Source organism: Vicia villosa, unplaced genomic scaffold, assembly GCF_029867415.1.
Source record: "Vicia villosa cultivar HV-30 ecotype Madison, WI unplaced genomic scaffold, Vvil1.0 ctg.000992F_1_1, whole genome shotgun sequence".
Taxonomy (NCBI): Eukaryota; Viridiplantae; Streptophyta; class Magnoliopsida; order Fabales; family Fabaceae; genus Vicia; species Vicia villosa.
Window position 1 is genome coordinate 254840 of NW_026705445.1, and position 14359 is coordinate 269198.

Here is a 14359-nt window from a genome sequence, read left to right on the forward strand (position 1 = left end):
GTGACCGTATGAAACTCCAATTCGGCATGCATCAAAATATCCCCGACCCCCTATGTGTTTGGAACCTTGGCATATGCAAAAGGTCAGCCAACAGTGGTACATAGCAAATTGGAAGTCACTCGCTAAAGACTTCCGTAAAATATGGGTCCGTCGTTCCAACACGTCCTACATTTCCCTGTGGCGCCGACCAAAATGAAACCAACATCTGAATATGTCAACTGGTACAGATTGGTTACAAATCTTGAAATGTTTGTGTCTGACCCTTTCTATTTGGAAAACCCGCGAGCATAGCAACCGTATTTCCAACAACAACAACCCCAAATTTTCCAACAACAACAACCACAAAATTTCCAACAACAACAACCACAATATTTCCAACAACAACACCAACAACAATATTACCAACAACAACAACCAAATTACCAACAACAACCAATATACCAACAACAACCAATTTACCAACAACAACAATAACAACAACAATTCCAAACTCAACCACAAACTTAATCCCAACCACAAACTCAACCCCACCATCAACGCTTCCAAGACACCAATGTGGCAGGCTCCTCCAGATCACCACCACTTACCCCCGACACAGGCATACATGAAGTATACCAACCATACAACTCATTAACCAACAAACATCACAATACCCCAACCAACCATTGTACTTCAACACACCACCACAACCATTGTATTTTAACCAACACGATTTGACCACTAACTACCAGAGACCAGACTTTGAGGCCGCACCCACCAGGAGCCATTTTGTCCCACCAAGACAAAGCTTTGAAGGCGCTGCGGGCACCCGCCTTTCTTATAGTGAAAATTCTAGAGGTCAAGCTCGGCTAACAGATTTTGTAGACTCGGATTGCATTGAAGGGCCATCGACCCAAACACAACAGGAACCAGATAGAGGGGGGCGTTGTAGGAATAGAGGAGCACTACCAACTCGTAAGCCATCTAAACGAGTTATTAGACCTCCACAATTTAATTGTAGACCCTATTATGATTAATGTAATTTTAGTTTTTTTATTACTATAAAATTGGAGTTTCTTTTAGTTATATTATTTGTCTACGTAAAAAATTTAAGTAAAGAAAAATAATGGCCAAAATAATTAAACTTAATACTTAAAATAATTTAACTTAATAAAAATGAAAGAAAAATTATGCTAGTAATTAAACTTAATAGTTAAAATAATCATCTTATCTTATCTTATCTTATCTTATCTTATCTTATCTTATCTTTTTATTATATATAAATCCAAGGTTGTCATGATGGCAACCCTAGCCACATGTCACCTTGGTAGTATCTCTAAACAAAAATTGGCCACATGTCACCTCATAGTAAATCTAACAAAAATCTTAATTTTAACTTTTATTAATTTAACCTTATATTAAAAATAAATAAATATAATTATCATAATAATAATATAATATAATATTCAGCCACAAATATTAATAATAATTTTATAAATATGTAATATATAATATAATAATATTTAAAAGTCCTTATTATTTAGTTTATTATAGATTTAAAAATAAAAATAAATTTAACATAAGTTTATATTTTATTAATTTTAAAAAAATTCAAACTATTGTTATAAATGATTAATAATATTTTATTTAAATTAAAAAATAAACTGTAAGTAATTTGTAACAAAAAATTAAAATTCCTTATTATTTAATTTATTTTATATTTAAAAACAAAAATAAATCTAACATAAGTTTATTTTTATTAATTTTAAAAAAATTTAAACTATTTTTATAAATGATTAATAATATTTTATTTAAATTAAAAAAAATTATGAGTATTAAAAACTAATTTTTTTATCTAAATCTTACTTATTTCATTCATTTTTTCAATCGTTAATTAATTAATTTTATAAAAAGATCTAATTCTATTATTAGTAAATTTTTAATATTGTAACCAAAAATTAAAAATCTTACTTATTTCATTCATTATTAAATAATATAATAATTTTTGAATTAATTATAATAAATGTAATGACAACCAATCACTACATATTATTAAAAGAAAAAAAATCAAATTATTGTTATTAATTTTAGGCATAATAGTTGAGCATATATTTTTTTAAAACAGTGGACTTAATACCATAAATTTTGAATTAATTATAATAAATGTAATGACAACCAATCACTACATATTATTCCAAGAAAAAATCAAATAATTGTCATTAATTTTATGTATAATATTGAGCATATATTTTTTTAAATGGTGGAGTATAAACTAAATAAAACAAAAACGGTGGATTATAATAAATGCTACAATTATGAATTTCATTAAAACAAAATTTAACCATCATTATTTGATTCTCTCATATTAGAAATGAAGCGTGTGATCTACCCTTTTTTTCAACTTTTCCACACTAATTCCAAATTAATTTTTTTTATTACTAAATAAATTTTGTTAAAACGGTGAGTATTATTTCAACAAAAAAAATTTAATTAATAAATTGATGATTCACTCATTTACTTACATTAATATAAAATTTTAATTAATAAATTGATTAATTACTATTTTTATTAATTGGTGATAAATTTATAACATAAACCTTTGAATTATTTTTGTCCCTTTGCATTTCTCCGCACCTTTATAAACAACCTTAATCCCACATTCATTATTTATTCACTTCTATACTCATTTCACTTATTTACTATTTTTTAGAATTTTTCACTATGTCTATTATCGATAACAACTTCAATCCGAAGTTCTTCTTTCATTGCTATGTTTTATAGATTTGTGTATTTTAATGAGTTGTGCAAATTATTTCAAAAATAATTTGTAGATTAGTTTATCTTATTATTAAATCTCATACTAAATTATTTTATTTTCATGTTAAATACATTGTATTTTTTACAGGTTTAAGGTAGATAGGATATAACAAGAAGAAACAATGAAAATTATATTTTCTTTGAAATAAGTAAATACAAGAGATCAGAGGTAATTCTGGGTAGAGTGTAATTATGTTCGTCGGAAACCTTTGGCTAAGCTCCTTAAGTATCTCAAGAACAAATAATTAAATTGTAACTTAAATATAATTTCTCACATACATGGAGAGAATGAAAACCATAGACATTACTCCATGACCTCCAAGATTTTTTATTCTCCTAATTTCCTTTCATTTCTAACACTTGATTTCCTACCTGTGAGGATGTAGAGTATGTCCAAACATTCTCATCATTTATTTGTAGTTTATTATTATTTTTTGTAAGAGCTTTGTTCTATCCATAAAACTTTAGATACAAGGTGTCTATTTCTCCATTTTATCAATTTAATATTTATTTATTATTATTAGTATTAGATTAGTAGTTTTATGACTATTGTGTTTGGTAATATTTTTATTTATTAATTTCAACTTCACATTATGTAAGGATTTTCTCCTCAATATTGACACTTAAATAATAAGTCTACTCAATATTTGTTTCTATTGAAATTATTGTTTATGAGAATCAAATGAGTTGATGTTCTCCACCTCCTCAATGTTAAAAAACTGAACACAAGAAAATTTTATCGTGTATATAATATGCTTATTTTTAACACTTTGAAAACTCTATTGTAACTAATTAATGTGCAAGAGATCGTATGTACGAACTTCACAATCTTTCATATCTATAAAGATATAAAACTGATTAAGATATTAAGATATTGAAGTTACTTTCTTCATATTTGTCCTATTTATTTTATTTGACTATTTACATAGTTAATTATAAATTTTAGTTTTTTAAATTTGATTGTAGTAGTCATTTTATTGCAATTATATATGTCACTACTTTTTACCAAAAATAAATAAAATATATCATTATAGTTTCTTCAAATTTGAAGTATAATGTATTAAATATGACCTAAATTCTTTTGTCCAATGATTTATATCATATTAACAATTTTAATAATATATTATAATGTTGCTCTAAAATTAGACCTACAAAAATATCCATCTCAGTTCACTAATAACTCGAATTTGTTTTCTCGGTATCTTATACAATATATTATAAGTAAAATCACATCAATAAAAAATTTAATTAATAAGTATTATATTCAACCTTTTTAATCAACAATTAAAAATATTTATTTCCATTAAATAGGAAATTAGGTATCCATATTGGTGACAACATCTTTATTTTAAATCGTATAATTTTAAACTCGAAGAAATTCTAAATATTATATGCAAAAGATAAAATAAATAAAAAATATAGAAGAGCAGGCTTTAAGATTCTTAAAATTATAAATATTGTAGTTTTAATAAATTATAATTTTAAAAAGTTTAAGATAAAAAACATTTTAAAGTCTTTCCGCGCATCGCGCGAGTCAACATCTAGTTTAACTAAAAAAACAAAATAGGGTGTTGTCGCCGGTCCAGTGGCGACTTGGGCTTCAAAAGGAACGTCTTTGCCAGGCCCAATGGCGAATGCATTAAGGAGATAGTGTTGTCGCCACCCCCTGACGACAACGTGTTATTTCTATCAAATTTTGGCCATGTGTGTAACTATTTTAAAAAGTTGTTTATTTCAGAAATTTTTTAAAAAAATATGATTATTGAAAAAAAAATCGTAACATGATATCACATTTTCTTTTGAAATATATCAAAATTGCAAACGCATCTGCAATATGGTCAAATTTTTTTTTTAGATAATTAATTTATTCATAAGTGAGCTTTTCTATAGTTCTAATATAATATGATAAAAAAATAATATTACACAATATATATATATATATATATATATATATTTTAATATTTTAATTTCAATACTTTAAAGATGATAACATCTCACACCTTTAAAAACCAAAAATATTTTTCCTTTTAAAAACATAAATTTTGACCATTAAATTATATTATATACTATTATAAATAAAATATTAAATCAAATAATTTATATGAAATAATTAAAACATTTAAATTAAAATCAAATCAATCGAGATTATTCAAATTTAATCTTAAAATAACTTTTCTTCAAGATTTTTCCTACTTTTTAAAATTTTATAATTACAAAATACCTTATTATAAAAATTAATATATATATATATATATATATATATATATATATATATATATATATATATATATATATATATATATATATATATATATATACACATTATTTATTATTTATATAATATAGTACATTATGCATTATTCACATTTTTTGGTTAACCATTTTCTAATGTCTTGCAGTTCTAAGAGACACATCTGATTGTACTTGTAGAAGCTAAAACTCACAGCAGGTAAGTTACTCCATTTTTCACAATCACTTCCACCTCCATTTTTACTTAACTTGTCTATTTTTTCTTCTTCTTTCTTTCTTTCATGTTTTCTCTCTTAACTTTTAGCTTATTTTTAGATTTTACCGTTAAGAAGACGTTAACCCCTCCATTTTCATCAACACCGTCATGATTTTGTAGGGTTTATGCAAATTAGCCCTAAAACTTGATACTTTGGTGTAAACCGATCGACGTAATTGCTTGATTTTTTTACATGGTACTCTTAATTGGTTTTGACGATTCTGATTTTCATAATGCTTTTTGGGGGTGATTCCTTTTGTTAGGTTTTGAACTGTTTTTGGGTGGAAAAGAAGGTTTTTTGGAAGATGATTGCTGAGAAACCTCTCTGGGTTAGGCATGAGGGGATGCAAATTTTCTCCATTGATGTTCAACCTTGTGGGCTTAGGTTTGCTACTGGTGGTGGTGACCACAAGGTATGTATGGCCTTTTTTTTTTCATCCTTGTTGTTTTGTTCGAAGTTTTGATTTAGTGAAGAATTTGAATTTCGGATGTGTCATGATCATTCTTGAGTGTAATGAAATGAAACTCCTTTGTTGTTTTTGATTTGTTCATGTTAATGGGGGTAGGTCCGTGCCATTTTGTTTATATTGTTTGTTGCCTACGAAGCACCACACGAACACCACGCACGACATTGACCCGACACAAACACGAGACGTGGCATTGACACTGGTAATAATTTGAGAAAATACTATAATTGAGTGTAACAAGTCCCTATGTATCACCGGCACCTCTAAAAAAATGCGTGTTGGACACTTACAACGACACTTGGGATTACGTTTAATTTATTTATTTTTTTCAAATTATTAACCGTGTCGCTGTGTCAGTGTTGGTGTTGTGTTCGGGGTGTCTGTGCTTCATAACAACATATATCAGTGTCGTGTGTCAAGGATTATATGTGCGTGCTACAAAGATTGTTGCTGATCTCAATGGGAAAAATGTTACTGTCTGATGTTTTGTTAGTTAGGTGAGAGGGTATTGAGAGTTGGGACTGAGAGATATGATATTGATATTTCGAATTATCGTCTTCTCAACTATATGTTATATGCAGGTTCGTATATGGAATATGAAGTGTGTTTCGAATGACAAAACAAAAGTTGAGTCTTCTCAGAAGCTTCTTGCAACGCTGCGGGATCATTTTGGGTCTGTCAACTGTGTAAGATGGGCTAAGCATGGAAGGTATGTCGCGTCTGGTTCCGATGATCAGGTCATATTAATTCATGAGAGGAAGCCTGGCTCGGGTACCACAGAGTTCGGAAGTGGAGAGCCACCGGATATTGAAAACTGGAAAGTTGCAATGACATTGAGAGGGCACACTGCAGATGTGGTAATTAATTCAATTGCATTTACAATTTCAATTTCAATTATGGAAGATATAAAATGTTATAAAAATAATATAAGTGTGATAAAAAAAGTTGTATCATTCATTTATCATGTTATTTTTTAACTTTTAAAAAATCTCTAGTATATACCAAAATATAGACATAGCCCTCAAAAACCCTCAATCCCAAAAACACCTAATAAACCATATGTTCCATATCTAAATTAGTGTTGTTAAATAACCGGCGTAGCGCCGCTATACCGCTATTGCATATCAGGATTTGGAGACCGCGACGTAAGCCGATACGCTATTGGTGACTTTTTGCATATCGGCGGTGATAGCGGATAGTGGAAATTATTGTTTTTTTAATGTATTTTCCTTACGAATAACATTAAAAATTATCATGAGGGCTGCAATGACATATTATTAAAAACATTAAAAAATAAAACAATGCGTAGTTGGTGATGAGATGGGTCTCATATAACCCCTTAACCCCACAACCTATGTAACCTATTATCCCTAATTCAATTTCTTTTTTCTCTTTGTTTTCTATTGTTATCTCTCATCATTCCTCAGTTTTTTTCCAAAATATTCCCTTTCTATTATATTCCCCTTCCCATGTTTAATTTAATTTCCATATATTTAGCTTTTATTTGTGTACAACATGTATACAATTATTTATTTCAACTGCTTTACGGCCTATGCTATTTGGCCGCTACGCTATCCGCTGTTTATTATAATGTGTTTTTGGCATTCCACTATTTTCTGCGATCCGCTATTTATAACCCATTAAATAGTCCTCCATTGCTTTTTTGTTTTAACTTTTAACCATCATCTTGAGTATTTGAATAATTTCATTTATTCTTATTGGCTTCCTTAACTTGAGATCTACTTGTTCATGTGTAAAGTAGGTGGATCTTAATTGGTCTCCTGATGATTCGACATTAGCTAGTGGGAGTTTGGACAACACTATTCATATATGGAATATGCGTAATGGCATTTGCACTACTGTTCTAAGGGGCCACTCTAGCCTGGTTAAGGGTGTTGCTTGGGATCCTATTGGATCTTTTATAGCAAGTCAATCTGATGATAAGACCGTCATTATCTGGAAAACTAGTGATTGGAGTCTTGCTCATAGGACAGATGGTCACTGGGCCAAATCAGTAAGTTTCTAACTCTGAAGTCTAATAACACTAGCACAGAAACTTCACATTGAAGGCGTGTCTGGCACCGAGAGTTCAATTATTACACTGTCTCAAATTATTACCGATATAATTTCTATTTCCTAATTAAGCTGTGCCCCTTTCAGCTTGGATCAACCTTCTTCCGGCGACTTGGATGGTCTCCTTGTGGTCATTTTATCACCACTACTCATGGTTTCCAAAAGCCGAGGCATTCTGCCCCTGTGCTTGAGAGAGGGGAGTGGTCTGCAACATTTGACTTCTTAGGACACAATGCTCCAATTATTGTGGTCAAGTTCAACCATTCGATGTTCAAAAAGTATTCGTCTAAGGCTGAGGAAGTGAAGCCTGTGCGTGCTGGGTGGTCCAATGGTGCTAACAAGACTGGTGGAAGTAAAGAGCCGCAGCCATACAATGTTATTGCCATTGGAAGTCAGGATCGAACTATAACCGTATGGACTACTTCAAGTCCTCGTCCTCTTTTTGTCGCCAAGCATTTTTTTACTCAAAGTGTTGTTGATTTATCCTGGTATGCTCTTCATCTGTGGTTGCATTGTAATATGGATGTAGTTTGAATGTTTTATTTTTTGCTAATTAGTTTGAATTTTTTATTTTATTGCTTATTTATTTTAATTATTTATTTTGTCTCGAAACAGGAGCCCTGATGGATATTCGCTTTTTGCCTGTTCTTTGGATGGATCTGTTGCTGCATTTCATTTTGATGCAAAAGAACTAGGTCAGAGACTCAGTGATGCAGAGCTAGACGAGTTGAAAAGAAGTCGCTATGGTGATGTGAGAGGTCGTCAAGCAAACTTAGCAGAATCTCCAGCCCAGTTATTGCTAGAAGCAGCTTCTAGCAAGCATACACCAAGCAAGAAAGTGGTTTCGAATCAGCAAAACCAAACAATTGCAAAAGCATATATAGATACTCGCGTTGGTGCAAAGAATGTGGAGCCTCAAGTTGATCATAATAAGAAGAGTGGAGGTCCTGTTGGTGATGCATTAAACAAAATTACAACCACTGCACGGGTTTCTAGCCCTGTCAAGCAAAGGGAATATAGACGTCCTGATGGAAGGAAAAGAATTATTCCAGAAGCAGTTGGAGTGCCTGTTCAGCAGGAAAATATTTCTGGTGCAGTTCAATCTCAAGCACTTGACTTCCCTCACGCGTCTACTAATCATCAAATGGTTACCAATGGAGTTGTATCCGTTGATGATGGTGTAAGAGCAACTAACTTGGGTGGAGTGCTTGGCAGAAATTCAGATATAAAAGAACGCTCAGGGGTTACTGCTAGGGCTACGATTTCTGAGAGCCTGGTGATAGAGAAGGTTCAGGCTCCTTCTGGAAGAGATGGAGGCATCAATGTTGAGCAGTTGGGAAGTTCGACAACTACTGGTTCTCATGCCACACTTTCCATTAGAATATTTGACAAGAAAGGTGGGGAGGATAGTTTACCTATTTGTTTGGAAGCACGGCCTAGAGAACATGCTGTGAATGACACCATAGGGGCTGGAAATGCATCCATGATGAGAGAAACCGAAATTGCTTGCACAAGGGGAACTCAAACACTTTGGTCTGATAGGATATCAGGAAAAGTCACAGTTTTAGCTGGAAATGCAAATTTTGTGGCGGTTGGTTGTGAGGATGGATGTCTCCAGGTAAACAATCTTTGTGTATATATGGTTTGCTTTTCAGTTTTCACTTCTTTTATTTCTGTTTAACATTTTTTATATGGTATCTCACATCCTTTATTCTGGACTTCCTTCATTTATTACGAAAAATGCTTATATACTGAATCATCTCTCTCACTTTCAAAACACACTAAGGAGTTTCAATTTTAAGACATACTTTTGTACTCTAATGACAAAGACTAATATATGATGTGTGATGTGGGATTCAATCCTTTTTGTCACTTGTAAAACTATGGCCCAATATATAGTCCTATCCTGTGTGTGGCTATGTTTTATAAACTTACACTTTGTAATGTATTTGATTTATTTGTGCTGCCGAGAAGATTTACACGAAGTGTGGGAGACGAGCAATGCCTACCATGATGATGGGATCTGCGGCAATATTTGTAGACTGTGATGAAAGTTGGAAACTGTTGCTGGTGACAAGAAAAGGGTCCCTTTATTTATGGGATTTATTCAACCGAACCTGTCTCCTTCAAGACTCGTTGGATTCTCTTGTTGCTTCAAATCCTAGCTCATCTGCTAAAGATACCGGTACCATATCTTACCTACATATGTTTGATAGAGCAGCTGCTTGGATTTTACTGTTTTCTTTCTATGAGCTTTATTGTTGAGAAGTCTCACATTGATGGAATATGTTTTGGAAATGACTTTATAAGTGGAGGCATCTCTCATCTTATAAGCCGGATTTTGTAAGGGTTGAGTTAGACTGAACCAAAATTGTTACATGGTATCAAAGTCTATCTAAGATCTGTTGGGTCATTTGACTCTTGCACCAGATGTCCAATCCTGCATCTGAGGGCTGCGTCGAGAAAGTCCCATATTGGATGTGATGTGACTTGAAAGTGACTTTATAAGTGGACTATTCTTTCACCTTACAAGCCGGTTTTGTGAGGGTTGAGGTAGGCTCAACCCAACACCTATGAAGCATGTACTCTGACACGAACACCACGACACCGGTAATGTCAAAAACATAGAACACCGACACCGTTATGATAGTATTTGACCATCATTTATCCACCTACTATTAAAAAAGTTGAATAATACTCTAAACAAATTTAACGTCTTAAGTCCTTTGTTTATCAACCTTGCTTCACACAACTTAAGCCTTTTTAGATGTGTTTTAGATTTGTCCAAAAAATGTATAAGCTGTGTTGAAGCAAAGAAAAAATCAATTTTTTTGAAACACTTGTTTGAATTGTCTGACATATGTCGTATGAGTGTCATACGCATGCCAAACAACAATTCAAAGAGTGTCGAACCAATCTGAGTTTTCCAACATGTGTTATACGGGTGTCATACAACCGTTGGACACAGACACCGCAACACGCCTATAATCCTCGGGTGTCCGTGCCTCATAGTGCCTAATAGTCCAACACTAAGACTTATCGTTTTCCTGATCTCAGAACAACTGGTTTTGTTTATTTGACATGTTTTCACATGTTTGGGCCCCATGACCCTCTATTTTTTTTATTGTTTTAATTTTTCATTCCAGGCACTATCAAAGTTATATCTGCAAAGCTGTCAAAATCTGGTTCTCCTCTTGTTGTTTTGGCCACTCGTCATGCTTTCGTATTCGACATGAGTTTCAAGTGTTGGTTAAGGGTTGCCGATGACTGCTTCCCTGCATCAAATTTTGCCAGCTCTTGGAGTTTGGGCTCAATTCGAAGTGGTGAATTGGCTGCTTTGCAGGTTGATGTTAAAAAATATTTGGCCCGGAAGCCAGGTTTGACTAGGTGTGTATTTATCGGTGTCTATGTTTCATTCAGCCATTAGTTAGGATTAGTCATCTATTCAATAGTGTATGAAGTGTATTTAAGGGTATTTTATTCTTCTAGACTTGATAATGGTTGTATTGATGTCTGAAGCTTTCTAAACCTGAACACTTTTTGATGTAGAATGACTGATGACGGAGTGCAGACACGTGCTCATTTGGAAGCTCAGTTGGCTTCTTCTCTGGCTTTGGGATCCCCCAATGAATATCGCCAATGCTTATTGTCGTATGTACGCCTTCTTGCAAGGTATTATTTCTTGTATTTTTTCTTTTATGAGTATTAAATTATTTTAATATCATGATAACCTCTTATGAGAGGGATGGTGCTCAACTCATTGTCATTAATCTTCAAGAATATTTATTTATCAAGAAGTGTGCATTTGTTCAAACTCAAGGCAAGGGATTGTAGTTAGCTAGATATAAATATAGTTGTATATATTTATTTCTTAACTATCGAATCACATTCTGTGGTCTGTACTCTGTATGATTTTGGACTATTAGCAAGCTAAACAAAGATTATAATGAAATAATTGCAGAGAAGCGGATGAATCTCGATTACGAGAAGTCTGTGAAAGTTTCCTTGGACCTCCAACAGGCATGACTGAAGGAGCATCATCGGATAAGAATTTGGCATGGGATCCTGTTGTGCTTGTAAGACTATTTTTTATCCATACGCATAATAAATTCATATCCTATTTTCTGCTTAAAATAAGTCAACGTAAGAATGGTGGAATTGCGCAGCATTAGAGCTAAAGTTTTTCCTGTGTAAGCTGTGGGATTGCACATGAAATGGTTTATGAATATGTATTGTAGCAATGTAGAAATATCCATTGGCTGATCAAGTTTCGAATTTGGATGTTTACAGGGAATGAGGAAACACAAGCTCCTTATTGAAGACATTCTTCCAGCCATGGCATCAAATAGGAAAGTCCAGAGACTGCTGAACGAATTCATGGATCTCGTATCCGAATACGAAATTGCTGATACTAATCACGACCAAAGAAATCCAATATTACTCAAGACATCTTCACCTATCACCAATCTAATAGAGAGTGGTCCATTACCGACATACGTAAACGATACTCCTGAGGATGCAATAAACAGCAAGGATAACAATGCTCGGGTGGTAAAGAGTCGCAGAAATGAAGCAAATGAACATGATCAAATTGTTCAAGATACACCAGATCAGTAATGAGGTTCATGAATCTTGACTTCTGGTTAATTATTTTGGAGTTTGTTATTCTTATATAGGATTTCACCAACATGGGGTGTTGTTAGAAGTGGCATGGTTGAACATTGAATCTACTTTAACATTTACATTCTGTTACATATATATTATTATGCTTTAGAAATTCTACTGTGTAGCTCAACACTTGAGTTCTACTCTATAGCCAAGTCCGTTTTACAGGCTACACTTGTAAGGTAGCAAAAGTTTATATAGTAGCTGAATTTATGTTATTCACATCATGGGTGTCTTTAAAGCTTTGGGTAATAATCGTTTTCAAGCTATTTTTTACTAATCTAAATGGAAACTAAATGCTGATTCTTGTGTGAGGATGATTTACGAAAAATTTCAAGTTGATATTGTTTGTTCTATGAAGATCATGTAGAAATTTGACATTTGTATCCATACGAGTATACCTGGCTGGCACTCTCTCGGAGTGGTGCTTTTAACATAATATCTTTGTGATTTGTTACCCTCTCATAGTGGTGCTTTTATCATAATATCTTTTTTGATTTGTTACGTTTTTAAAAAAATGGTGATTTTTGGATTTTTGAGAAATTTATGAATTTTTGGGAAATTTTACGAGTTTTTACCAAAATTTTGGAGAAATTTTTTAAGTTTCTAATGGATTTTTCAAAAATCTTAGTTTTTACTGGATTTTAAAAAAATTGGTGTAAATTCATTTTTTAAAAATGGATTTGAACTATTAAATATTTCAAATATATTACCGAATTTTTGGAGGATATGAGTTTTTATTAGATTCTTGTGGGATCTGAGTTTCTACTATATTTTTTTGGAGAATTGCACGAGTTTTTATCAGATTTTTTAAATAATCTGATACGTTTTTTTGCCTATCAGATATGAGCTATTGATTTTTTCAAAAATCCGTAAAAATTATATAACATACCCGATTTAAAATTAAATAACATATCTAATTTATCAAAAAAATTTGATAGTGTTAATTTCGTTTTTTATAAGTCTGTTTGATATGAACTACCCGAAAATTTTTAAATGTGCTATTTGATTTTTTGAATTTTAGTGCCTTTAGAGAGTGAATTTTTTGAGTAAATGTTATTTTGAGATGAAGTAAATACTGAGAAGAACTTATTAGTCAATACGAAAAATAGGGAGGGTGTCATGTATATATGAATGGGGTGACATGTTTAGATTGGTGTACGTCAATGCCCAAAATCAGAAACAACAAAGCTTACTCAATGTAGGACTGTGTAGAATCATTGATAACCAAGAACGATATCAGTTGATATGAAGTATTATTGTAGTGTACACGCATAAAAATAACTTTTTTTAGGATTAAAAAAAGTAATAAAGAAAGATATACTTCAAGATTTAGTTGATATTTTATCAAGATTAGGAGAGATTTGTGAATAAAATACAGGAGGAACCAATGGGTGAAGAGGGGTATGTGAAAAAAAGAAGATCAAATGAGAAATATTGTCATCAAAGACATAAGAGAGAATACGATATATAAGACAACATGCCCCCTTCAAAGTCTGAATAGAATATTGCTACGAAGAATTCTGAGTGGTTAAAATAAACTACTATTTTTTTTTAAAACATGTAAGGACTGATGTTTGGTGAACAATACCGTTTGAAAAATAAAATTTTAAAATTAAAGCGGATATATAGGGCGAATTTATTTCAGCTTTAAAAAAAATAGATTTTTTTGTATTTAAAAAAATAGATTTTACAAAACTGTTTTTTAAAATATTACAAGTTTTTTTATATTCGTTTTTTCTAAAATGAAACACTAATTTTGACATCCGATAACATAAATACATTATTGAAGACCAAACTTTAATCAAAATCGCAATTTTTTCAAAAAGTTGTATTTCAAAAATGATTTTTA

At 31.7% G+C, this 14359-nt stretch overlaps 1 protein-coding gene across 3 annotated transcripts; it reads left to right on the forward strand.

Annotated features, from left to right (window-relative positions):
- Positions 1-5150: 5150 nt before the first annotated feature.
- On the forward strand, positions 5151-12729 carry LOC131632734 (protein HIRA-like). Of its 3 annotated transcripts, none has more exons than XM_058903461.1 (11): positions 5151-5245; positions 5566-5715; positions 6351-6626; positions 7532-7783; positions 7930-8330; positions 8458-9460; positions 9817-10027; positions 10989-11229; positions 11392-11514; positions 11804-11918; positions 12133-12729. In XM_058903461.1, the coding sequence occupies exons 2-11, from the start codon at positions 5608-5610 to the stop codon at positions 12457-12459; spliced, it is 3057 nt and encodes a 1018-aa protein (XP_058759444.1). In that variant the 5' UTR covers positions 5151-5245; positions 5566-5607; the 3' UTR covers positions 12460-12729. The 3 variants fall into 3 exon arrangements, with proteins under 3 accessions (XP_058759444.1, XP_058759445.1, XP_058759446.1); XM_058903462.1 differs by lacking the exon at positions 5151-5245 and adding an exon at positions 5265-5474; XM_058903463.1 differs by lacking the exons at positions 5151-5245; positions 5566-5715 and having other exon boundaries at positions 6489-6626; positions 7529-7783.
- Positions 12730-14359: the final 1630 nt, after the last annotated feature.

Bases quoted from the DNA above. Each gene is read 5' to 3' on its own strand.
- LOC131632734 (XM_058903461.1), top strand. From the start codon at position 5,608: ATGATTGCTGAGAAACCTCTCTGGGTTAGGCATGAGGGGATGCAAATT. The intron at 10,028-10,988 runs GTACCATATCTT...TTTTCATTCCAG, and splicing joins CTCATCTGCTAAAGATACCG to GCACTATCAAAGTTATATCT. The intron at 11,919-12,132 runs GTAAGACTATTT...GGATGTTTACAG, and splicing joins CATGGGATCCTGTTGTGCTT to GGAATGAGGAAACACAAGCT.